The following is a 27507-nucleotide window of genomic DNA, read 5'->3' as shown; positions in this document are numbered from 1 at the left end:
TGAAAGAGTGACTAACTTTTACACACATTCAGACTACTTGTGTTAAGACCTATGGACGTCCATGCAACACTGGACATATTTTACCTAACCTTATTGTTTACTGATAAACAGACTAGGATCATTTATTTTACATACTATATGAGGTTTGATTACCTCCATCAAGTCTTTGCAGAGTTCCATTCAAACTCAATTTTAAAAATGTAAATCCTGTGTAGGGATTTGATGTACACCTTTTTATCTCCAGAATACTTCTTTAAAATCATACTGATTAAAAAAAAAACACACACAGAAGTCAATTTCTAATGATTTACATCCTAAATCAAATACTTCAGAGTTTTTATTTTTTTACTAAGATAACTACATTAGGCAACCAGTGATTTGAAGTAGTCGTTCACTTAATAGCTTCAGCAGAGACGTGTGTGGGAGTCTAATAGTTCTGTTAAATGAGAATCAATTAGGAAAACTACCACTATTTATTACTGTAAATAATATTGGATATAACTTCTCTGGGATTTGAAGAGGAGAGTAATTACAGTACCGCATCATCTTGCAGAGAGTAGCAGAACACAGACTATTTCAGTGCTTATATTTAAGCATGAGCTTACATGAGTTTATTTGTGACACGAGTGTGGTACAGGGAAACCAAAACACACTTGTACTGTTATTTTTGGAATAATCCACTCGATACACTGGCTCACTGACAACTTAATTAATGTCATTATTGACTGATTGGCTGATGAGGTTAATGAACACAGCAGAGAACATGATCACACAGACAGTTGATGAGGTGAGTGTGCTCTGACCTGGGAGGACATGCCATGGCACGGGTAAAGGATGGCTTTGTCATCATCCTCAGAGCCCTGGTCCAGGCAGTAGCCGCTGGCCTTGCTGTTCCTCACCTGAAAGACAACACAGTAGATAACTGAAATGAGGAGGAGAGGGGTTTGATGGCAGATCAGTGACGACATTACTAAAGGCTGCTTTCTCAAAAGCATTTTAATTTCACTGTCGGGTAGTCATTGCAGCACAATTGATGATGGAGGTGGGGATCTCGTTGCCCTTGTCACCTTCAGTGGTGTCGCTCCGAAACAGAAAATTATTCTTAAGCCTCAGCTATTAACAGAAAAAACAGTCCAATAACAGTTTCTCCACTGACAGGAAACTCGGGGGCAAACACACAGTACCTACATGTTAATGTTTGCTTTAGCTCAGAAATATGAATATTAGTTATTCAAAATCTTCTATCTATCCCTGTGGGTATTAACATTTAGTTTCTCCCTTTTCTTAAACGGTGCTGCTACCTTTGCTACATCTGTTCCTGTGTGCTACGCTGGTTTCTGCCTGTCTGATTCACTGCGGCTTGTTCAGTCTCACATCTTCTTACAGTGTTGCCCAGGCCATGACAGGGCATCATCATGCTGTGACCAGTCCCAGCTCTGTCTCTTCCTCTCCTCCAGACCTCCAGATGGTGGTGTGCATTAAGCATGAGATTCAGTTCTGTGTGATTTGAATGCGTATGGCTTCATTTCCAGGTTGTGACATATCTATCATTTGCCGTTGTCAGGGAAGGTTCCACTCGGCTGGTCTGGTCGGCATGGCCGAACGTGGTGCTGATGCTCAGTGACAGATGAGACTCGCTTCTGCTGCTGTGGCAGTGTGGCAGCACGAGGTATCTGTTTTCCGACTTGTCTGCGGAGCTGAAATACTGCCTCTTAAGTAGTTGCCACTACGAGCAATCCATTAGCTGGATGCCAGAGCCAAAACTGGTGGCAGGGGAAATAACGCCAAGAGTAAATTCATTCAGCTTTGATGAATGTAGAGGTTAATTTTGATGTATTCTGACAATGCATTTGCAGAGCATATTGATTTTACCATGTTTTCCATTGTTGAAATCGACATGAAAAAATGATGCGTTTCAGCAAACCTCCTAATAGAGTCTGTGGATTGTGTTTAATTCCTCAACCTGTCATAATCCTGTTTTCTTCCCCCACTGTGCTGAGTGTGCAGCCGAGCCCAAAACAATCAAGTTGGAATGGAAAACTAATAAGTTGTTAATTAAAAGTCATTATGAGGAAATTGCCTCTAATCCTGTGTGGCGATGCTGCATTGCTATAGCAACGAGGTAGCTTAACCTTAGACTGGCTACAGTGGATTCATATTTATTTAATGTGGAGCATGTAGGTTGTCATTGTTTTGATCTGCAATTCACATCTGTTTCACCAATATTTCTCAGTAAGATGAAAAATTCTGATAATACACAGCTCACAAATTAATATCCTTTCACCAACTCGTTTTCTGCATTTATCTGTGAGGTCAAATTGACAGGCTCTCTGTCTCCGCAGACTCTTTACCCCACAGGTTAAGAATTACAACTGAAGATGAGCATGCAGTTTCATTTTTCCATTTAGTGAACACCTTTCTCACCTCGCCGTATGTGATAGTGTTGTTGTAGATCCGCATCTCTGGGTAGACGTGTTCAAGGTACCAGCGGAAATTCCGACATTGCAGCCTCTTCCTTAAGGCCAAGCGCTCCGAGACATCCCCAAAATCAACCCCCGGGTTCTGTCAGCAAGTGGGACCAAACAAAGACAAAGAACCATTCTTAGCCAGCGGGCACTTTACTTAAGAACTGTGTGAGACTACTAGATGCTAGAAAAATGGAATACAGAAAGTGTTGTGGTGCTTAGAGGATGCATCAAGCATTTGCTTAAGAGCCGGCTAGATGTGCTTGTCATGTGGGACCTTCATTGTTCTTTTATTGAACATGATCTGTGCTGAGCAAAGTCTAATCAGGTTTCCCAGACGGAGAGGTGGAATGTCGGGCATAGAAGCTCAATCCTGATGCACGTAATTGCTCAAAATATGTGAAGAAGTGTGTAAACTATGTAGTACTGAATTGTGTAGTTAGACTGTCAAATGAATTTTTCATCATTTCTGTGGTCAGGATTTTTTTGGTCAAGGCAGAAAGTAAGCGTGGTGGAACCCAGAACCACAGAAAGCCCCATTCAGAATCTCATTGAGATTTCAATATCGCTAATAACTATAATTCCAGCCTTGGAATACAGCCTGTTTCAACAGTATGAAGTGTAATTTACTTGGTTTATTAGGTACGATAGGCTTTTGAAAAATGATCTAATATCATCGTTTATCCATATTTAGTTTCACTGCAGTTAAAAAACGCAGCACTACTCATGATCAGTGAACGGCATGGTTCAACAGAAAGGTGAGTCCTCGTTTGAGTCGATAGGTGGCTGACATGTTTAAAATAACAGCAGGGACAGAGAGGACTGAACATTGAACACTACAACAGACAACAGAGATTACATCCAGAACCACAGTTGTCGTATTGCCACAGTGTTTCCCAGGATAATGTTTCTCTCCCTGCTGGAGTCTACAGCCAGCTACTGAACTTGCTTTCAGCATCTGCTAATAATGAATTATAGTTGGTAATAGCTTTTTTTTTTTCCCCTTTATTTTTGGGAAAGGGAGGGTGCGGTGGGGGCTACATCATAAAGCGACACTAACAAATGCATTCAGCTTCAGTGAGATGTTGTTTGGTGTGGACTTGGGGCTGGCCACTGTGGTGAATCATAAAGCCTTCTCCTACCAAAGTAATTGTGCTCTCTGCAGGCACCTTAGACAATAACAAGAATCACAAGAATGTGATTGTGTGTATGGGCGGGTTGAGAGCGGAGGGAGGGAGGTAGATGGAATAATCGTACCGTTAGGTCTTTGTACTGTACACAAAATAACTCTGCTCCACAGGACAGCTGGGGTAATAATGTGCCGTGCCACTGTGTTTGTAATTATAGCAGAGAAGGGATGTGGCCTGATTGGCTAGTTTGTCAAAGTTGTTCCTCGCTCCTTCCCAACATGTCTTCTATTCTGCACACACACATGCAGGCACACACAACTGTCACAACCTCTCCCCAGTTGGCACCTTCTACATGCACTTACTGTGTTCTCGTGTAATGATGTTTGTGCCTAATTTCTAGACGACATGCTGACACTGGCAGCACATCAGACCTGTGTTTGATTGCCACACAGTCACATGTTATTATGAACAGCAGTGTGTTGTTTTGGACAGCGTTCTAAGACCTACACTGACGTCCTTCACTGACTATCATCTCATTCTTTTTGGCAGGGGAGGCAATTAGAATTCAATATTAAACTCTTTATTAATGACAGTAGCTGCTTATTATTTTGGACCTCATCTCAAAAGACCGTTGAAAGTAATTAAACTGATGTGTATGAAAATAGACTGATTGGAAACGAGGCTCCTCTCCTTCATTTGGTCGACCTCTCTGATCTGCTCGGAGCGAGGCCGCACTGCTTTCTTGCTCTGACTTTGCTCTGCCGTCTGTGTGAAGGTCAGGTGGGATGAAATCTGAATTTTGAATTTCTATTGACTAGTGTCTCCCAAGACCAGGGCTGCATGTCTGAATGAGCAAGTGAGTAGGGAAGAGAGAAAAGCCAAGGGGGCTCAGGGACTGAGGGAGCAATCTAAGACAGAGAAAAACTTACGTTCATGGGAATGTTCCACGCCATGTAGACGTGGGATTTGTATTCATCCATCCACACCTCAGCAGCCCTCAGAGCATTGCGCTTTGCATAGTAATCTATGTCGTTGTTGTAGGGCTTCTTGGTGCGCTCGATGTGGGCCACTCTGGCACACGGCAGGACTTCCATACTCCCTCCACACTGCCACACCTAGACCACCGCAAGAAAGAGAAAATCTGATTGAATCAAATGTGTATTTCCACAGGAATGTCTGTACAGAGCTCTTAAGACATTTAAACATTGACATTTTTGAAGGTAGGAGTAAGACGCTTCTTAGCTGTATTAAAGGGCAGGTTTTTAGAATTGGAGTTCATCTGACATGAAGTCGAGCTTAAAGCAGAATCAATTCACTCAAAAGCTAAGGCCAACGATTTCTTAAATATTTTCCTTCATGTTCATAAATGTGTGGAATGTGTGGAGCTGTTTAAAGATAAGCTACAGAAACCCATGCTTTTCAACATGAACAGACATTTCACCTTGTAGCTCGCTGATGTGTTTTTAACAGTTTCCACACAACACAGGAGGTGTATGCACAGAGGAATGAGCTAAAACCAATTCTAGCTGTAAGGAACTTATGTTTAGTCGACACCATTCATTGTTGGTTCTCCTCTAAAGCTACAGTACATTACGTAACTTAAGCTGGCACTACCATGAGACTCTAAATTAATGCATTATGCTGTGCCCAGCACATTAGGACCATTTTTGGAGCATATTACTACAGAAACAACATTTGAGCTAAGTTACACACTGTAGCTTTAAGGAGAAACCTTCCTGAATATCGGAAATGCAGGTGGAGTGCAGACGACTAACCACTCCACAAGAAAAGAACAACAGAGATTATTTACAGTGACACTGTCACCAGCTTCTCCTTTTAGCTGGCTGCCTTTTCTTTATCATGACACATCTGTGTGATGATGTTGCTGTCCATTGATTTCTGGTGAAGCAAGTGAAAATGTTTGTGACAAATGGCTCTTTGAGCCCAAGACCCATAAGTACAGAAGTCCCCGGAGAGTTGCCTGTGACAACCAGAAAACCCTGATGCCATATGATACACATAGCAAACATGTCACCTTAAAAAACATCAATCACGGCAGGAAGTATTGATTGATCGTAGGCTGAGGGATGTTGTGACACTCAGGCAACATGCTGAATGTAAGAAAACAGTGACAGGCAGTCACATGCTAGTAAAACAGTCGTTTCTCAGAGAGCAGCAAACGATTTGAATTTTAAAACTCGCTGCAAAATATCCTCCTCATTGATATACAGTATGCAAATCTGCAAATCTATGCCATGCTGTGGGAAAGTAGCCCAGCAGTAAGGTAGTAGCAACGCCATCAGAATGCCACAGCATATGGTAATGTCCTGCCAGCTGTACAAACTGCAGAGACTACACCACCCACTGTTTATTAATGACACTCGTCATGCGTAACAGATGTACTGATCCATTAACTCCTATCTGAACCCAAAATATGCCCCTCATGCGGTCATAAAGGACAATACTGATGCAGAGCTATTTTCTCAATTAAGTCGAGAGCAGAGGTGAATTAAGCCTGTGCTGAGCCATGTTTAATTAGTGCAAAGGAGTGAAATACAGTTTCAGGTTTACACACAAGTCCACAAGAAGCACACTTGGGGTGTTTTATTGAAACTTTGGAGTTTTCCTCCTTGATTTGTCTGGAACATTGTCACTGAAGCAGTAAATAACCACCTCATGTCTGCTCATCCTCTCCTTCATCTGTAGTTATTGTTGATCAGTGAGTATGTTAAACATGACCCCTGAATGCAAATGCTGATTAAAATCTATTTTAACTGGTCCTCTCTCGTTTAACTAATGTCAATTCCAATAACCATTCACTGTAGTGTGAAGACACTCTTTACATGGGTAGGCACAAAGATAGCAAATAATATTTAGGTAATTAGAAATGAATGAGCAGATATTGTATTGTACTGCTCAGAAGCAGATTCAAGGATAAAACTACAGATATATACAATTCAATTTCACCTAAAACAGCTGGGCTTACACAAACAGGTGAATTTGTTGGGGACTATTTTCAGAGAGGAATACATGGTTCGTGATAACAAAGGGACCTGTCACTCTTGGAAAATTATGACCCACTAATGTGCCTTTAATAGTATTTGGGCAACAATGAGGCTCTATGACACACAACAAAAATATCTATCAGCCTTTGTTATTGTCTACCATGTCAGACCTTCAGGAACTACTCAATGACAACTCGATCAGTTTCCAGGTTTGTTCTTCAGTCTGACGAGTTATTTAATAAGTAGGCTTCGGTTACTACACAATGATATTAGAAACATCCGGGCTTTAATTCTGTTGTGTTGCCTGCTGAGCTCAGGCAAGTCAAACATTTGTTGAGGTAGCAAAAACAGCCAAATCAAATCACCAGAGTAAGCTGTGTCAACTGGTGCTCCTGTGAGCAGGATGTTTGAAGCCTTAAGCCATATGGTCAAGTTCATGGAAATGAGACACTATCAAACATTTAGCCAAGTCCCAATGATCATAATTTCAATGTTTCTGTAATTCTGAATGCTCATGGGCATATGAAAGCCTGTGATTAATTGTGCATTAATGAAGGCATGTGAGGCATCTGCCCTCGATTATTCCCTCTTACCCTGAAACCCTTTAATGTCCCAGCTGTGGTGGAGTAGTTCGCTCGGCTGACCGGAGCTTAAACACATGTATTGACTGCCTGACCTCTCATCTTCACTGCTGATGATCCACAGTGACCCAGGCCTAAAAATCCATTAATACTTTGGAGTGGACTTTTCTCGCTTTGATACGGCCCATGACAAGTGCTGCTTTTCACAATAGCCTTCATCACTGCTGCAATTATGTGGCCATAACTGCAATACCAATTTAATGGTAAGTCTTCTAGCGAATCTACCCATCGCCTTGTCTAACATAGTAGACAAGGTGTAATGCTGTGTTTCTTCTCTTTCTTTATCCACGTTTCCCTTTTAAAATCAATGGTGCTTGTATGTGTCTAAGCATCTCTGTGTGTTAAGTGCTTTTGGATTTGTACATGGGCCACTCTTGGATAATTGAAAATGTGTATATGTGTAATTGCAGTTAGCACGCTGCCAGCACTGAAAGCAAATTGAAGATCAATATTTTCTCGACCACCATTTCCAGAAGGTCAGAAAGCCTAATAGCTAACTAGGCCTGTGGACCGGGCAGTTTTTTTGCATCACTTTAGGCTTCATGTAGTGTCACTGAACAGGGGCAGCTGTTTACTGTCAGCATTGTTTATTGCTTTATTTATTTTTTATTATTACTGTGTTTTCATGTACTGTATTGCTAAAAAAGCACAGTGTGCCCATGATCAAGTGTCGATTGTTTCCTTTAATTTCCTTCTTTCATTTGGCAGCAGAGGCAGACACCACTGTACATTGTTGCCACTGTACCAGCCAGTAGCAGCTGACAATAGTGATGGGCGGTGTGGCTGTCATCATCTCAATAAGCATAATTTTGCTTTGATTATATCTCACAACATGGTGTGTTAAAAAATGACATGTTAAGTAAACTCCAAGACATTATTAAACAAGATATTTAACAAGGCAACGTGTTATAATATTAGCAGTTTTGGTTGCTGTTGTAAAAAGAGAGGAGCTATTCTAAGAGTGTTCTAGTACTGAAAAAAGATAGCATGGCTGATTAGGCTAAGCTGCTGAAGCTTGCTCTGTTTACCTCTGGGAGGAGGCAGAGTCTGTGGGACTGTTTGTGAGCCAACTGTATGTGCTTTCTCTTATGGGCTTTACCTTGAGTAGCTGAATATCCCTCGGTGTAGTCATAGTGACTGATTATGTTCTTGTTGGAAGTCATATCAGTGCCACAGCCTGGAGGACCTTGTATGTAAAGATTCACATTCAAGATGGCAGCTGAAATTGGTAATACTTCAATATGTGTTACTAATATGAAATCCTTTCTGCAGAACCTTGAGAAAAACATGAGCATGGCAACCTTTGTGAATATATGGACACAAACATTGTGACAACGTGGTGACACTGACTGACAAGTCATTTCAATCTCCCCTCCACGGGTTTTCTACACCAGCTAGTAACACCTTTTTAGATTAGTCAACATTTGTATGGCTGGTTGAACATGTTTTCCATATTAAAATTTTCAGACCCACTGTAGAATAACCCTGATTTAAATAATAAAAAAAAAAAGCAGCCTGTGATGCTGATGACCATCCAAGAAGTCTACTTTAAATAATACTGTATATGTCTTTGTTTGAAGCTAAATCACTGTATAGACGTACTGTAGTAAAAGTTAGTAAAACAAAGCCTCCTTTGTTAAAACAAAGTACTCACAGTAGGGCCCTATAGGCTCTGAGGTATATACAGTATATTGTATATTTTCACACTGCTCTGGGCTTGGTGTTGTTCACACTTTTCACATTTGTGAAAGGAGCCAATGTTCCTCTAAATTGTTTTATAGTTAGAGACTGTGTAAGGAAACAGAAAGGGCACATTGATGCAAAAAAAAAAAAAAAATAGTTACAATATAATCTTCAATCTGAGTTAGGAAACTATCTAACTTCTAATTATACAGCAGAGGGTAGATGCAGGAGGATAGTGATAATTTCTTCCCTAATTTAAGAGCAACAACCTGGTAACAGACATCTGCAGGGAGTCAACTCTGTCTTTGACAGAGTTTGACCTTTTTCAACGTGTCTAAGAGAATCACTGATCTAAATCACTTGAGCTCTGCAGATTCTGTGTGTGTTACATTCGAGGAGTCACAACTTCATCATGCAGCCTGTGTCTTCATAACCGTAGCTTCATAGCATTAACAAAACAAATCAGACCACATGTCAAACATTTTTTCCCCTTGATATAAAAGACATGGTTATGTTCGCACTGAGAGCGCCTCTGCTAATGACAGGTAACACTTTATATTGTTGTAGCAGAGCCTAAGATCACACATACTGCACTGTGCTTACTAATAAAATTAGAATATCTTGTTTTAAATAAATTGACATGCAATAAGTTACTCTAGTTACGTAAAAAAACAACTGTCTTCATGGATGTAAAAATTCAGTTAGCTTGGAAACAAGAAAATACATGGGAGACAACAAAAGAGGGCGACATGCTGTGTCTGCGTTATGGAAATGTAAAAAGAAGAAAATCTAAATATCAAATTAGCTTGTTTTAATCTTCTACCTATTATGACATCCCACGCGCAGGTCCTCAGGACTGCATTTTTGCAAAGTCCATTTGGCACTGACCCTTCATAAAATTGCAGCGTGCATCATTAAGAGGAAGCACTTAACACCGAGCACTTTGATGTTGTGGTAATGTAATTGCTAATTTAATTTAATTGTCTCTGTACATGTAGTTAGTTAATTGCAGCTGGACCATTTGCATGATAAGCTCCACGAGGCTCCAGAAAACATCAGCTATAAAAAGCTATTAACAGCAGTAAACAGGTATTTATCAGTGCATTACATACAGTAGTATAATCAACAAACCGGCAAAAAACAGCACATACAGTAGGGTACAGTAGAGGTTTATGACAGCGTTCAGATAGGCTTCGGATTTAAGACCTTGTCCATTTTCATGACTTAATCTTCTCATGTGGGTGCAAAGACACTGAAACAGCATTTAAACCGTCACAGGCCAACAAAACTCTCCCTTAAAAGCCTGAATAATAACACAATAATTCTGGGCCTTTGACTACACATGCCAATGTGTACTGAGTGTATCAAAGCACATTCACAAAGGGACAAAAATATGTCACAGTGTAAAGAGGGAAAAGAGAGAGCTTGAAAGAGGAGTTCAAGCCTGACTTACAGGACTTTCTCACTGTGTCTAATGGCTGCATAAAGTGAATGTCAGATAGCTGGTTTCAGAAAGTGACAGAAATGGTAGGACAATTTCAACATCACCGAGGTGTGGGGGGAGGAGACTTCAGCTGCTGTCTGACCTTCCAGAAAGCATTTGTCCTGGAGTATACTGGCATCTCTGGGCCTTTACAATCACTCCTCATTTTTAATCCCACCAGTGTAACCTATACTTACAGCGCAAGGGTGACATCACCAGTTAAGCTTTTTCTCCAACAGTGGCGAAAATGGAAACGGACAGAGACGAAGCGGTCGCTGAGCAGCTACGAATCCAGACTGAGATGATGAAAGGGAATACTGACCTCACGCAGACTTTACAATGTGCCACAGCTGATGTGTTTGACAGACAGGGAAGAAAATGATCCTGCAGCAACAAACTGAAGCCTCACATTTGGCCAAATTAATGTAGTAAGAATCTGGGGGTCAGCCAGAGTTCATCCCCACTTGTGTCAGCCATGACTGAAACAAATACCAATAACAGAGAAAGATAATGTGGAGCTACTTTACTGTGCACCGAGGCGCCGCGAGATTCATGGAGCATACTGATTCATTCAAAAAGAAGAAGACACCATGAATTCACCTTAATAGAAACATTTTCAAAATCTTGCCTTGACATCTGGGTCATTATGTGCCATATTATAGCTATGAATGAATATCACAAACTTTACTTTCTTTACCGTTATGTCCTCGAAGCTACACCTGCGTGCTCTTCAGAGCTACTGTAACATATTAAAGTGAACTTCAATCACTCTGGGCAAAAACCTTGAGAGAACTATTCACCATTTGTCAAAAGAACAAGGCTTTTATTTTAGGTGTCATATCGCAAAGTGAAACGTCGTAGCCTCTCTGGTTCACGGGCTGGCATTAATTGACTGCCAGTCTACCTTCTTATAATTTCTTTCTTCACAAGTCAGTATGAAAGTGCATTCATTCCTCTTTTCATTTGTTCTCCATATGGAGGGGGAGATAATTACTTCTGTGTCATTACTAGACTGTTGGCAGAACACTGGGAATTAGCTTTATATAACTCATGTCTCTACTGTCAAACTGTTTCATTTATTTAGTATTCCTTGCAGCTAGTGTGGGAACTTGAGATTATGGAAACTTTAGGCAACTCTGTAAAGTCAGTTTCTGTCTTTTGCTGTGTCAAGCAAGGTAAAATTACAAAACTGGAGCAGATCATCATCATCATCATCATCATAGACTGTGATACTAAGAAAAGTAGTTGGCTCCTATGCTTCTAAATGCTAAGCTAGTGCCCCAGCTCAGTATGGGGCAGGTAGTGTACAGTGGGTTTATCAGAGCTTTTAGGCTACAAGCAGCTGCCCACTGTGTTAGATTAGAGGAGTGAGACTCAACCAAAACATTGCAAGTTGCAAAAGAGAAAACCAAAAACTATGCAGAGAAAGATCCTAAACTGCTCAGTACAGCAGAAAAGAACATGTATGGATCCATCATTTAATTTATTCTTAAAAGATTAAAAAGAGTGTTCCAGCTTTAAGTTTACTGTAGGTTAAATAAGTTCTGATTTCACACTGTGTTAGCAACAGTTCCCAGCACTGGGCAGACTCTAAACATAAACATGTCTTTATATATTGAATGTAGTAGTTGATTGGTTGATTCACATACAGATCTGTATTCAAGATCACACTGAAATTTCCACAATTAACTTGGAAGAAAGCCATCCACAGGCTCCCTGTATCCACTTGAGATAATGACTTGTGTGCGCTCGCTGGCGTCTGGGGAATTTTACACGTCCCCGTTTTTAATTGAAATGCTTGCCACTCTGCAATCTCTATACCCAAGGGATGTTTTTTTGCAGGATAATATCCCAAAAAATCTCACCAGTTTCGAAAAAGTGCCAGGAAATGCTGATTAAGGGTGCGGGCTAAGCAGACCGCATATTTAGATCTTGTGTTATATTTTTAAAGGTTATGGAGAGAAAGACATTAACACATTGTGATAAATACCAAGCGATTTTATGGGACACAGTGGACACGGTCTGATATCCCTGTGATGTACTGGAACATCCTGTGCTGACAAAAGCTGTATTAAAGACAGAAAAAGCCGCATATAGCATAGAAAAAAAGGCACACAGCTCTGGTGTCACTATCTATGCTGTGTTTATTCACACCAACACTAATTTTCTGATCTGAAAGCTGTGAATATCACATGGTGATTTTTCAAAGCTGTTGTGGTAGTGACAAGACTATCAACAATGAAAGAAAGAGGTCACCTTATAATGTAAAGAACACACACTCACACTGTTCTCCACGCTACACGCTTTCACTCCTGAGACATCAGTCCATTTCCAGCAGTAATTTAGAAACCATTTGTTGTTCATCCCGTGAATTATGACTTTAAGAGGATCTCCATCTCATCTCATAAAGCGAGGTACTTCCATTCCACTCTGGCATTTGAAGAGTTACATGTGCATTAAGTAATTTATGACTTATCGATCGCCATCAGCAGAGGAGGAAATATGACATCGCCAGGTTTCTGGCATGGTTTACAGTGGTCTTTAATTATCATAAATATTAAATTCACATTTTTACAAAAGCAAAAACAGAGCAGATAATTAGGACAGAACATAAACAACACTGCATTCAGCTAAGAGGTTTTCACCAGCCCTGCTGTGCACAATCAATGTTTTTGTTTGAGAAGTGTGTGTGGTGAAAAATGACTTAAGGCAAAAATTGGAGCACAAAGCAATGTACAGCTTTTGGATCACTGTTTTCTAGATGGCACAGAGCGTGATCCCCAACTCTTATTTAACACATTTGACTCGTATGCAGTTTGAAGGAGCAAAGCGACTTAGTTATTCATGTGGAAACACTAGTGCGACTCTGTTCCTATTAATTAACAAGTTATATTACACTATCTGACACCCCCGAATAAAACTGCAACCTACTGTCTTTACAAATTAGCAACACGTTAATTAGTGAGCTTTCAAAGATTTTGTTACCTATGGGTTGAGCCACACTGTTTGTTTTCCTTCATTTCCACTCTTATAATAATATAATAATAATATAATCCAAGTTTAACAGCTCCTGCTCTGATTTTATATTCACTCTACCAGCATGCCAGTGGTTATAAGCTTATTCCTCAAGATATCTAACTATTTAATTAGATTTTTCGTATTTTCATTCCCTCTCACTGAAAGAAAAACAGACACCTGATGATGGGTTTTGTGAATATGTGAATGTAAAAACAGTGGTTGGTATGTCATGCTTGGGAAGAAAAGGCATCCTTCACCATTGAGAGACTGCAGCCACTCCCCATGTCCCATTACTTAATGTCACGCCTTCTTTTCCTGCTCTCCTTCTCATACATCCATAATATGGATGGAGGAAGCTGATGCAGAGACAGAGAGAAGCAGAGGCCCCTGTAAATGAGCCTGTCAAAAGCTAATTCCATCCAGTTGCTGCCCTTCATCTTTGATGTGCCTGCCGATTTGCTGGTGCGGCCACATCAGTGCGTGCTAGTTCTCTTCAAATACTTCGGCTTTGTCAGATCATTCCAAGTTTTCAGCTTGTCTGAGACATCCAACAGAGGCAATTACGTGAACTGATTAACTAATTCTCAGATAATGAACGAGATGAGCCAATCTGTGCTTGTTAAGCATTGCTGTATTTCCTGGTGATGATACTGTCCACAGAGAGAGCTTTAGATGCTTCTCCATAAAATTCAATTGTCTTGAATAGCACAAGGATGTGAAATGCACAATTCATCTGAAATGATCTTAATTACCTTGTCAAAATGTGCTCAAATTAAGGTGGGAGTATCTGCAGTCACTCGGGAAAGAGGTTTTTAATGAAGTTTATGATTCACATGGATATTAGGCAAGCTGACAAGGTCTGTCTAATTACTTATTCCTCTGGACCTGAACACCAAAGCAGCACCTCTCTGAGGTATCCAGATGTTCAGGAAGTCATATCATGTTTCCAGAGCCACTTCAGGCTGAGGAGTATGCTACAAGTCATTGTTAAATGGTAAACATAAAATATGCTTTCCACACAATCTGTTTAGGTGTAAATTACCGTTATACACGTATAGCCCGGATGAGCAGAACAAGACAGTTTAAGTCCTCAATTATCTATGTATAGCTGACACAACACACTCATCTCAATCGTGAACATGATTTATTGGGGCAGTTGATAGAATGCAAACCCCACCATAAATTCTACGACAACACCAAGTGCAGAGATGCTCCACTTTGCCATATGTTGCCAGTGAGTCCTCCAATAGTTGCAGTAATTCCCCTGAAACAATAACCGAGTGTTGTATACAGAACTTTTACAGCTGCATCCATTCTCACTTGTCTCTTCTCCCTGAGATGGATGCAGACTGGAACATATAGTAATGAACCATGCAGTAAGTAAACCTGAGAATATTAAGCCCAAACAGATTGATTCAACCACTAAATAATGCAGGCATTGAAAGAGACAAATACTCAATCAATATCCAATATTATTGCTACCTTTACACAGACTTTATTGATGGGGGAAGTGATTCTTCCAATTTTTTAGTAAGAGAAAGAATCTGTCATAAACCAGGGACAAGAGACCAGACAGAAGAGGGCAGGATGGTAGTTGGATGTGCAGTGTGTGAGATTTAGAGGAATCTATTAGCAGAAATGGAAAATGATATTCAAAAATATGTTTTCTTTAGTGGTAATCACCTGAAATAAAGTTCAAAATATAATGGTACTGTCGTTGCCTTGGAATAAGCCTGTTATAATGCACACAGGGAGAGGGTCCCCTTTCACAGAGACCGCCATGTTGCTCCATCATGTTTCTACGGTATCCTAGAATGGACAATGCAAACATAACACTAACACAATGTGGGAAAAGTAAAAAAGTTAAAGTAAATTCCACTAACTCTTATGCACCTTTATGGATATCTACAGTATGGCAAATTCAGGACTAAGTGCAATACTGAAACAAACTCCAGACCAAGTCAAGATCAAGTTTGGCAGAGACTCCTCTCAAAGCCAAACTGGGACTAGTATTTACCCAGCAGCCTTCGAATTGTGTTTCATTATTCTGTGATGACAGAAAAACAGCTTGATGCTACAAGTTGTGTAACAGAAGAAATTCCCAGGGGAGTTTTATGTTGTCACTAAATTATATTACTTCACAACTGTAAATAGTAGCTTGTCCATACAGCACTGCACCCTATGGCATTTATCCAAACATTGGCCACATTTGTGTGATACCATTTGCTAAAGTGTAATATAAGAGTTCCTCAGAGGCCTAAGATTTGTTCTCATCGCTGGAATGACTCAGTGTTTTGGAAAAGACCCACATATGGTCAGCGCCCACTGTCATTTGCTGCGTGATGGACGTGGGAATGCTGGTGATTTTGAAGCTGCCAGAATGGCTGGTGTCCGCAGATGGTCGGGGCCTAATACCGCCTCTTAACGACGCTCCTGCCCTTTTCAAGGTGACTGCTTTCACTGTGGGGGGCTGCAGCTAGGAGGAGTCCAAGGCAAGCACCGCTCAACTTCTGTTGACTGTCCTAATGTGTGTCTGAATTGTTCCTCTATACATCCACATACATACAGTACAAACATGCCCACTAGAAAAAAACATCTTACATTGTGAAAAGGAAACTGCACTAGAGAGAAATTTCCAAAGGAACTAAGCCTATCAGCAAGTAACTTGCTTATCAAAGCGGCCCGTGATAACTCACTGTAGCCTGCAGACGACATTAACATTTACCATGTTAATCCTGCTAAAGGATCAGTGTCAGCGCCCGCGTTGCTGTCGTGTTGTAGCACTCTTTCACACAGTTCACTCCAAACAACGGCAGCCACGGAACAACCTGGTTATGTAAGTTAAGGTGAAATTGCATCACAGTGTTGCAATTTGGACATTAAATAATCTTCTGTGTGATTTAAAGTGCCAGTCATATTCATTTCTATGTGTGTATATACATTATATATCACTATAAGCATAGGCATGCTGTAGGTTTGAAGAAAGAAATTGAAGCCACAGCACATCAACTGTTCTCTGTCATAAGTTAAATACGCAGTATAGTGATTCAAGGAGTTGTTTTGTTGATACTGATGAGTTGATATTATCATAATACAATGCACTGCTGTCTTACCTTTAACAAATCAATACAACTGTTGTGTGTCAACTCTCTTTGAATTCATTTGCATCTCCAAATCCAGATGGCTTGTGAGGTTAATCAGCTGTGTTAAAGTGTCCAGGTTTCATATTTGTATCAGCGGGACAGATGTTCTCAGAATAAACTAAAAGCAACATCTGACTGCATCACCAAGCGCTTTGAAGCCGCACCTGTTATTGTGCCACCAGAAGTAATGCAGACTGACTCCTCTTGTTTGTTTGTTTGTTTTTTTTTTATTAAGAAAAGTTGCCATCTGGTAAAAGTAGATGGACATGGATATAAAAGAGCAGTGGGCAGAATAAGATGCAGCCTGCTGCAGCATCAAACAGGCTCCTGGGGCTTATTCTCTGGGTGACTGGTGCTGCAAATGATGCATCATGCAGACTGATAATCCCTCTTTTACCTAAAAGCGTAGCTAAAAGTGGTTGCAGTTAAATAAAAATATATAATAATAATACAAAATAGTTGGCCAAGGCAACAACTTAAATATTTTAAGACACATCAACGCCAAATGCTTCAACTATGCCTAAATAGCAGTTAGCAATTCCTGTTCACAACGTAGCTCTGGGTAAACAGACAACTACATATCACTGGATCACACTCATACTGAAGAAAACTTAAATGTGTGATGATTCTCAGGCAAATTCTTGATTTACAAGAAGAATCCTTAATCTGTGGACATTTGTTTGCAATGACCATCTGCCTTGATCATATTATCTAATCGGTATACAGTACAACATCAGCACGTTCACGTTTAACTGAGTCCTAAGGGCTTACTTTAATTACTTTAATTGGCTCAATGAGCTGTGTGTCACAGTCACTATAGCTCCAGCTTACTGCTGGTTAACAACTACAACAATCACAACAACAACAAACTTCCTGTTTCAGTCCATGTCTTGGCCTCACATTTCTCTCTTTGCCCCCCTACAATTATTCCAATGCTCTGCTCAATCGCCACGACGCTCTGTGTCAATGAACGTGTGAATTACATCTAACTGCTGAAGAAACAAATCTAAATCCAAAATAATAACTATTACATTCTAATGTGTCATCACACTGAAATAACTCAGCTTGGGATGCAGAGAGGACCAAGTGAACTTTAATTATTTGCCACTCCCATCTAGCTGCTGGTACTGCTAGACTTTAATTAGCTCCATTCTCCTCACTATAGAGAGATTATGACCAGATGCCTCGAGGCCCAGCCAAGGTGGTTATGGAGACAGGACTTCAAAGAAAGCAAAAAAAAAGCTGAATTTTTTGGTTCATTACTTCTGAAAGGAGTTCCTGGTGAGTTTAATAAATGTCATCGAGAGAAGCAGGCCACCCCACGAGATCGCACTTCATTTTTAGTTACTGATTGATTGGTCTGTTGTGAAAATGAGACAGATTTCATAAAACAGTGAGAACATGGGCAGCCCATGTGGGTAAACCCATGTAGACCTTTTAGGCTTATTATGGTAGCAAAGAGGTTACCACCATATCTGGCTGGCAGAAATGTTTATTAACCCATTTTTATGCAAGAGTTGTGCCTGAAGGTCGCTAAATTAGGAATTAAGAGATTGAATATAGTGATTTCCAGAGCTTGGCATAGTTGAGAATAATTGTTTTGTATGGTGTTTTATTTTTTCCTTCTGCCGTCATGATACAACATAATCAGTAGATAGCAGAGTCTTTGTTTTTAATGTAAAATGTCAATATATATATATACATATAAATAAATAATATAATATATATGATTTTAAATAAAAACAAAGATTCTACTATCTGCTAATTATGTATGTAACATAAATATATAACATAAAAATGATAATACGATACTATACAGTGTAAAATAGCATCACTGTGTCCATTTCAAAACTTCACATAAAAAAGCAGTTAACTTACAGGCTTACGGGCATTTTAAGAATAATTAGAAAAAATACACTATGAACATTTCATATAAAACTGTTTCACTCTACGCCAGTGGCAGAGGGGATGATCCCTGTTAGAGCTGATGTAGTATGATATTTGTGGACAGGTTTGCCTCAGTATAATGGGCTACCCATGCCCACAGCACCTTTGAAATGCAACGCAATGACCTGGCCTGCAAAGATGCTACATCAGCAAAGACTCAGCAGGAGCAGAGGGATGGGAGAAACATTACAAGATAAACTGATATTGACACTACTGGCAGAATTCATCATTTCTGCCCACAACCATTTTACTCTGTTTGCAAACGGGGCCTCGATGTAAGCTGGATGTTCTTATGCTATTTACAATCATGACAAACGATGTCAAAATGCTGGTAAAGTAGAAGTGGTAAAAAGAAGACACCTGAACAGTAGGAATGCATAAAGGTGTTTCAATTTAATGTTGGGATGATTGTAGGGCTATCACTCTATTCAGATACCAACCTAAAAAATCAGTGTCATTTTGTGGCTGCAGAGACTGTATCTGCCTTTCAGTGTATCATGCTGGGAGTATTTTTTACATATCCATTTCCTTTGTTTTTGCAGTTTGAGCCTCTCTGTGTTCATTCCTTTTCATCTGCAGGTCCAACTCTTTAAATTATTACACACCCAGAAAAACAGAAAACTGCAGTGAGATCTATGATTTATTTTCCCTTGCACTGGTTTTTAATTCTATTCTCTTTCTCTCAGAAATAACACCACACACATTGCTATGAACTGTATAATCAGCTCTGCATATCATTGCCTCCTCTCTGCCTACAAAAGAGGTCAGTTCTTTGGATCCTGGAAGCGTTTTACCCAGAGCTCCCTATAGAAGGCACAGCTCACAGTAAATTATAAATATGCTATAACCTTTCAGTGTGACCCTGCCTTTCATCAGCGACCTGTAGTCAGATGGTCCCGGGCAGGCTCAGCTATTGTGAGCTGCCCTGGCTAATTGTTAAACATGTTCTTGTCAATCAAGCCTATCCCAAATGGCAACTCCTTAGCCGGCACTACAATGAGCTGCCTCAGCCACAGCAGACGTAGAGGAGTCATTGCCATCCACTCGCCAGAAGCCCATCTCCATTCCATTAGTGGCTGTGCAATATGAATGGTCGAGGCTGGTCGTTGACTGCAGACCTATTCAAGCTTGTACATGTGCTGAATGGCCCCTTTTTTCTGTGGCATGTGTTTCATTTCCACATGGACAGGCCAAACAGGAGGAGAGGTAATTGCATTTGTGATGGTATTGTGTCCGCAGACAGTGTGGCATATCCCCTTCACTTCATGAATCAAAAAAAAAAGGAGCCGCAAAATATTTATAGCAGAACAGACGGAGCCAGCGAGGTAGCTTGTGCGTGTGAGAGCCAAAAGAAGTTACACTATATCACACAGTTCAATAGAGTTGTTCTAACTTTATTTAGCAGCTGTAGCTGAATTGATCTCCCTCTACGAACCTTGTCTAACCCTGTTGTATGGTTTGTTAGCTACATATAAGCAGCTCTGCAGATTGAGAAAACACTGTGTAACCTTGGGGGAGGCTGTTGGCGGTCGGGCACATGATACATTACACTGAATTATTGCTCTATGATAATGGCAAAGAAGCTATCAGATACTGACACATGATCACTGTGTCATTATTATCAACGGCAAGAAACAAACCTGCTACTGATGCAGGGGCAAAGCCACTCTCTGCAGTAATGAGACCCTCTGAAATGGTCATCAACAACTATAGATGTCTCTGGCTTCAATAAAGGACTGCAGCAGCAATCTGTAAACCAAGATCTATTCTCGAGCCTGCGTTCAAGAGCTTTTTCAAAGGCAGCCGACGCTTCTGAGGTGTCGTTGAAGCCATCTTGAGATTTTGAAATGGATGTGGGCACAACGTTAAATGAAGGAGTGGGATCTTTCAAGCATTTCTCATTCCAATAAGCCCAAGGAGTGCGTTTAGATTCAGAATGGTTCCACTCGGCTGGAGAGAAACATTTTCTGAATTTAAACGCTAACCAATTCTTCACCAAAGCTTCACTCACATGAAGCGTTAAATTCAACTCAAAGCGGCAGCAAAAGAGATTTACATTTTTCGTATACAGGCTTTAGAGCTTTTGAATTGCTGAAGATTTGCATTAAGGGGATTTTTTTTCTTCCCCACTCCCACCTAAGAAACTGCAAAGTTTAATCATGGCTTTTGTTGACGCTCATGGGTTTTGTACCTGAAGCTGTATCCCTCCAGCTGGGAAACAAAGTAACAAGACCAAAAAAAAAATAGTAATCTTAAGCCATTCCCAAATCATTCCAGCTAATATTGTTCTTCTAAATATTACCTCCTCAAATAATAAATTTGTAATTATGACTTTATGTGTGGTCTTACTGATGTGCAACAGCACACAAACCCCTTCAGCTTTGAAGAAATACCTTATTAAAAACCAACATCCCCTGCAGCAATTTCATCTTCTGCTTAAAATAGTGGCTTTTAATTTACTTTTGAAAAAAAAGTCTGCATTTGAAGTTATTTATTAAAGTCCTTACCCGCATGCCCAGCTCGATGTTCTCCCCTCCGTAGACCTCCATGCCAGGATCCAGAAGACCAATGTCACCGAAGTATTCCCGATCAACCACAAAGGAGCAGCCAATCATAGCTGGAGTTCTGGATGAGCACAGACAGAAAGCATCTTTTGAATATTAGTATGTAGACGCTCAGCTTCATACACCCGCAGAGAATTTAAAAACATTCAATGCAATCAAGATAGAAAGATAGAAAATCTAATTTTGAATGTTTTTCTGGTAAAGCTCGGAAAAACCCATGCACAACACAACACGGGCATTAGTTGCTGTGTTTTCATTGAAATGTTTCGCAGTTCAGACCTGCCACTGATGAGTTCAATAAATGTCTGTATAGCATACTTGGTTTTGCTTTCTGATTTAAAAACATGCCACCTTACACTCCTGCACTGGAAAGCTGGATTCTACTATGGTGAAATGAAACATCTTTGAGCCACTTATCAGGCCAGAAGAGCTCATTTACTGTAGACAAAATTAGATTTGGAGTTGCTAAAACATGGTTAATGGAAGTGTGCAGCATAAAGAGACTCTTGTCTGTTTCCATTGGTCTATACTGGAAAGCACATTCTGCACACAAGGCTAAGATATATTTGATATGAGGAAGAGACGGTGAGGCAAATGCTGTGCTGTAACTGTGGCTGCAGTTATCAACTTACTGTATCCAGTACTCTGTTGTGCTTTCCTCTGAGACAGAGATGAATATATTATGCAGCAATGATAATTGAGACAGAACTGCCTTTTATGTAATCACAGTGAATCTTAATAAAGCAACACATGATCACCAGTTGTTGCCTATTTACACATATTGCAGGTAAACATTTCCATTACTGTGTACATTCTAAGTACAATATTCACTCTCCTTTTAGTTCTGGTTTCACCTCCACCAAAATGTCTCTTAGATGTTAAAAGCTGCACACCTGCTAATAGTTTCAGGCTGTAAAATCAAAGATGATAAAATCCTCATTATTACCAAGGCTGATACTGTCACTATGTGTCACATACTTTACATAAAAATATTATTTTATGCAGCTTTAATATTTACACACCACTTCAGCATTGCGACATTTTAACTAAAAAAAAACATATTTCATTGTACATACAGTACTGCTGATGTTTTAGTGGTAGAACCTTAAAATGCTTTTAAAACTAAGCTTAGCTGGTAAAGCAAGAGTAAAAGAGTGTTTTTCACCAAAGGAAGCACTTACTTTCCACCTCTACTAAGAGAAATTGTCCCATTTTAGCTGCTGTCCCCCCAGGGCTGCTTTTCAGTACCATTATCTGTCAGTTCTTAAGTGCTCTGGGACAAAGCCCCACAAAAAACATTGCATTCATACACAGTACTGAGTTGTGTTATTATTTTTTTTTTTCTTCTTAAGTGACCAATAAGTGGCTTTGTTCGTCTTTCTGGAATGACTCCACACACACACACACACACACACACACACACACACACACACACACACACACACACACACACACACACACACACACACACACACACACACACACACACAGAGAGTGAAAGTGAAGCAAATGTGTGTCAGCCACTTCAGTTTGAGAGACATTGCATTAGGAAGTACTACGAAGTGGGAGTTACTATGGTTCTTGATTCTATGTATTAAATCTGTACACTGAGCCATAGGGTGTGTGAGCCCAAAACACAAACTTTAACTATGACACAGAAATGGCATTGCAAAGAAAGCCTTTTTTCTTTTTTGCTCACATTAGTCTGTTTTGAGTGTCATTCATAGTACATTGTATCTTATGAAGACATACACAAGACATAAGACACAAATCTAGACTACCTATGTGAGTAGTCTAAAGTAGATGTATATTGCAACATTTTAAGTGTGATGAAAAACTTTTAGCTTTATGTCATTACTAATAGGAAGCTGTCAGTTATAACAATGCATGGTCAAAAAATTTCAAAGACAAATGTGGGAACATACACCACTTTAAAATTCCTCTGTAGAAACAGGAGAAAAAATGTCTCCATCAACAAGATCTTTGGATTTATTGTGATACAGTTCTAACAGTTTGTACTCAGTGATTAAGTAAGATTCAGATGTTATTTCTTTGCGTCAGGCAGCATTAATTATACTATTGTCCTTAGTTCACTTGGATTTTTTTAGTTTTAATCTTTACATGTGCACGTGGAAACAATTGGAGTAGCAATCTCCAGTCTGCTCTCACTCCCTGAGCATCAGATGCTATGTCATGGCCTTTGGATGACGGTAAAGGGATCACAACTGACTGCATGTTTTGATGTCTCACCACCATCATTTAGTTGATAGTGGTGAAATCTTTGCTGTCATTAGCTAATAACTAATTAATTTATTACACAGTGACTTAGCCCCTCCAAAAGGTGAATTTTGAGAGTTTCAGAGTTTCAGCTGACGCACAGACATTTTTACATTATCCTCGATACACACAGGAATTCATCTTCCCCTTAATCACTGCAAGCTGGCCAGACCCTGATGCAGCAAAGCAGGCCCAAATCATGATGTTTCCTCCACCATACTTTATCGTTGAGATGATGTTTTCATGGTGATATGCAGTGACCTTTTTATGCCAGATGTAATGCTGTGTATTCTTTCCAAATAGTTCAATTTAGTTTGATCAGTCTCCAAAACATTTTGCCAATACTGACATTGGAATGTCAATGTGCAAGTTGGCAAACTTTAGGTGTGCAGCACTGTTCTTTTTAGAAAGCAGCCGCTTCCTTCATGGTGTCCTGAAATAGACACCCTGCTTGTTCAATGTTTTATGTGTCAATTACTGTAGACTCAAAAAAACACTTAACACATATGTTAGCCAGTTCCAGTGATGCCTTTAAATGTTTGTCTGTCACTCTGGGTTGTTTCTTTATTTCATTAACAAGTGTTCATTGTGCTCTTGGGACCATTTTGACTGGCTGCCCACTTCTTGGTAGAGTAGCCACAGTCCTAAAGTGTCTCCATTTGTAGATTGTTTGTCTAACTGTAGACTGGTGAGTTTCTAAAGTCTTTGAAATCACTTTGTAACCCTTTCCAGCTTCATGTAAATCAACAATCCTTGTAGATCCTCTGAAAGCTTGTTTTGGTGAGGCATGGATCACATAAGTGTATTCTTCTTGTGTGGAGAAAATTCAAAAAGGTACATTAGATTTGTTAATACTCCTGACTAAGATGAAGCTCAGATCACATTTTATGACAAATTAATGCAGAAAACCATGAAATTCCAAAAGGTTCAAGTACCTTTTCTTGCTGCTGTATATAGTTTCAATGTCTCACGTAGCCTCATGCAGTCTTGTTTAAATTATAAGCTGGTGTCAGGGAGGCGTTCGAGTGCCATTATTTGCACTGGATATGCAGATAAAAAGACAGACACAGCACAGACTCAGCGCTGTTCACCTCATCCTTTCTCCTCTCTTGACAAGTGACCTACCTTGCCTTTCTGTGCAACACAAACTTTGTGCACCTCTCTTTTAGCGTTCCCTTTAGACTAAGCTTCCTGCAGTGTATACTGTACACCGTTTCTTTGTTTTAGTACAGACTCAGCACCTTAAGTCAGGCGCCAGTGATGATAAAGCTGAAACCTCCGGCTGACTACATTCTTAATGTTTGTGATGCATTTCAACACAAAGTACAATGTAAAGGTAACAACCTCATATTGGAGGTAGCTGTAGGAGCTTTAGTGGGTTACGTTTTATAAAAGAAAAGGGATCAAATTAAAGCAAAGTTTGTTCCCTTATTTGTCTAGTGTGGAAGGTTACCAAAGATGAGGCTACCAAGGCATGAGAAAGTTATTTTTCTAGTGCAGTCAATTAACTAAAGCCAATTAAAACAATAATTAGAGCCAGCTGTTTCTCCAGAAAATCCAAAATAGTGAGGATGAATGCTAAATAAACGGATCCACTTTAGGTTTTAAGAATCCAAAAAAGAGACGGAGATACCCATTTCTTCATCAACATAAACTCTGGGTTGATTGTGATGCACTGCAGCCACACTTTCTACTCTGTGTGACCCTGCCCTCTGCTGTGTGTGAAATACAAAACAGTCTCCAGTGGGTTCTGTGTAATGTTTTCTAAGTGTGAATGACACAGTAAGCCACTTTTCCTCGCCTGCACTGTTGTGTTCTGGCTCTTCGTACTTACAGTTCACACAAACTCACTTCTTTGTGGTTTGTCAATTAGCAACTTGGGTGAAAGCGTGTACACATAAAAAAACACTAAACACAATAGGAACACATAAATAACTTCTGGGCTGCCTAGGACATCACTGATTGATGGTGAAAATCTTCCTGTGGATTTTCACATTTAATGTCATTAGATTTTGTTATTTTTACTGTACAGATGGTCAGTCTGCAGGGCTCATCCACCCCTCGTACCCCGTAATGCGGGATCCCCCAGTTGCTCACTGTATGCGGTATGGAACATCTGATTTTGTACATGTATGCGAATTAGGCAAGATATAGAAAAGCTTCTCCCAGATGAAGAATCTGCTGTTCAAACAGTTTTTTTTAACCTCACATCTTGCTTGCTTGTGGCCTCTTATTTCAAACTGCACGAAAGTCCTGTTGATTAAAGTAAGAAAGAAATGATAGGGATGTTAACACAAAGATTAAAGCATTTTATTTGTAATTTTATTTGGAAATAATAATAATTTTTGAAAAAATGTTTTAATTCATATAGCAGTATTTAAAAAAACAGTTCAGCACAGCTCATCCATCAATGATACTATTGATGTACAATGTCATTCCTGATATATAATTAACAATTTGTCTATACTTTCAGAGGTCCTCTAAAGGTGTGACACTGTAATATCCTCTGTGTTTTATTTTCGGTCATTTTGTTTTATCATGTGTGGTTGCTAAGCATCAAAACATTAGTTGTGATCGCACAGTCCTTGTAGAGCATATAGTCCTGTTACTGCAAATGTCTCTTTAGCCAGTAATTGTTGGTTAAGACTAAACCCCTTCTTATTCATTTGTTGTCCATCTACCTGTGAAGGTACTTTTGAAAACGCACATCATTCCTAACAAACAATGATATTACTAAAATGTTTTTGTTACATGTAAGAAACAACCTGTGCAAGTGATGCTGATTCAAAACCACACGTTAGCCACTTCTACTGCCTTCCTGTTCTGTCTTTTCAGTGAAGGTTGCAATGGCCAAAGAATCCCCTTTTTGCCAAATCTCAAAAATGATAACAATCCTCTGCACTCTCAGAATGTACCAGTTGTTGTGTCCTCTTGTACCCTTTTACTCTCTTTGTTGTTAAATGTATCCTAACAGAGAGAAAAGGCTGGTCTCTGACTGGCCACAGAGCTTCTCTTGTTGATGGGCAGAAACCTTTAGGAAACAAGTGGGAGAATGATTTCCAATAGAAATCTGCACAGCCGGCACACTTCAGCCGGCCCTTGAGGCGATCTGTCCATTTGCAGCAAAGTGTCAATAGGAAAACACGAAGCAGCTCTGCAGTGTCTGAGGCTGTTCTCTTATCTTTCTCCTGTCTCGCACCCAGCAGATGATACTCAATAATACATGGTTTTCATGGGGCTTTGATAAGACATTCAATATTTAGGTCGACAGCATAAACTGTCATCACATTGTTTGTTTGTATGAGCGCCAAATAAAACTGTTATTGCTTTGCCTATGCTGGACCAAGCAAGGTAATGAAACCCTAGTTTGAAATTCAGTTTTTGTTGCCCTTGGTCAAAATCAGACAGGGTGTTTGAATGTTTTAGCATATGGCAGTGCTGGGATATTAGACATTCTGGCAGTAAGCATAGGTATGTTTCATGTTTTGAGCTTGGTTAAAATGCAGCAGCTGAGACAAATACAAATCAAAAACATTACACATTTTTTGTGTTGGTTTAGAATCAGACAGAGTAATGAATTCTTTTAAAGGTTCAAACCTAAAGTACTAACAGACCACATGAAGTCTCACATGCTCAGGCTTCTACATTTGTGCTTGTTTAGGCATTTGTAGCTGTTTCTGTAGCATGATGGGTTTTTAGGGGTTGGAGTTGTTCGGGGACCAGGTGCTGGTTTTTGTTTGGCCTCTACTCTGAAATGTACCTGACTAGGTTGAACCTGCTTGGGAATAGGCACCTGTCGGTACAGCTGACAAAACACAGAGGTCTGAATGGCCAGTAATATCAGCCAGTCCTGCTTTATGGTGTCAAAGCTGGTGAGTAGTAACAGCTGAAATTAACAAGATACATGTTTCCAAAATGGATACCTCAGGAGAATATGAAGCATCTTCTGGTCTGTATAGATCTCTAACAAAGAACTGTACATGAAAACAAACTCAAGATGTAGTTCTGTGTTCTTACCAAATAGTTCAATAGAGCTTCATCAGTCCACAAAACATTTTGCCAATACTGCTGTGGAGTGTCAATGTGCTCTTTGGCAAACTTCAGTCATGCAGCAATGTTCTTTTTAGTAAACAGCAGCTTCCTTAGTGGTG

General features: G+C 39.9%; 1 protein-coding gene across 1 annotated transcript in view; it reads right to left on the bottom strand.

Moving 5' to 3' along the window:
- Window positions 1-27507, bottom strand: part of galnt9 (polypeptide N-acetylgalactosaminyltransferase 9) — a 74640-nt gene that overhangs the window by 6891 nt on the left and 40242 nt on the right. Inside the window, exons 6-9 of the mRNA XM_026343652.1 lie at window positions 21023-21140; window positions 4525-4710; window positions 2425-2562; window positions 804-899 (exon numbers count right to left, since the gene is read on the bottom strand). Of these exons, the coding sequence (XP_026199437.1) occupies window positions 804-899; window positions 2425-2562; window positions 4525-4710; window positions 21023-21140 (538 nt within the window). The remainder of the gene's footprint in view (window positions 1-803; window positions 900-2424; window positions 2563-4524; window positions 4711-21022; window positions 21141-27507) is intronic.

This window comes from Anabas testudineus, chromosome 9 (genome assembly GCF_900324465.2).
Source record: "Anabas testudineus chromosome 9, fAnaTes1.2, whole genome shotgun sequence".
NCBI classification, from domain to species: domain Eukaryota; kingdom Metazoa; phylum Chordata; class Actinopteri; order Anabantiformes; family Anabantidae; genus Anabas; species Anabas testudineus.
The sequence above is the reverse complement of the archived record's forward strand: the minus strand, read 5'-3'. Positions and strand labels throughout refer to the sequence as shown.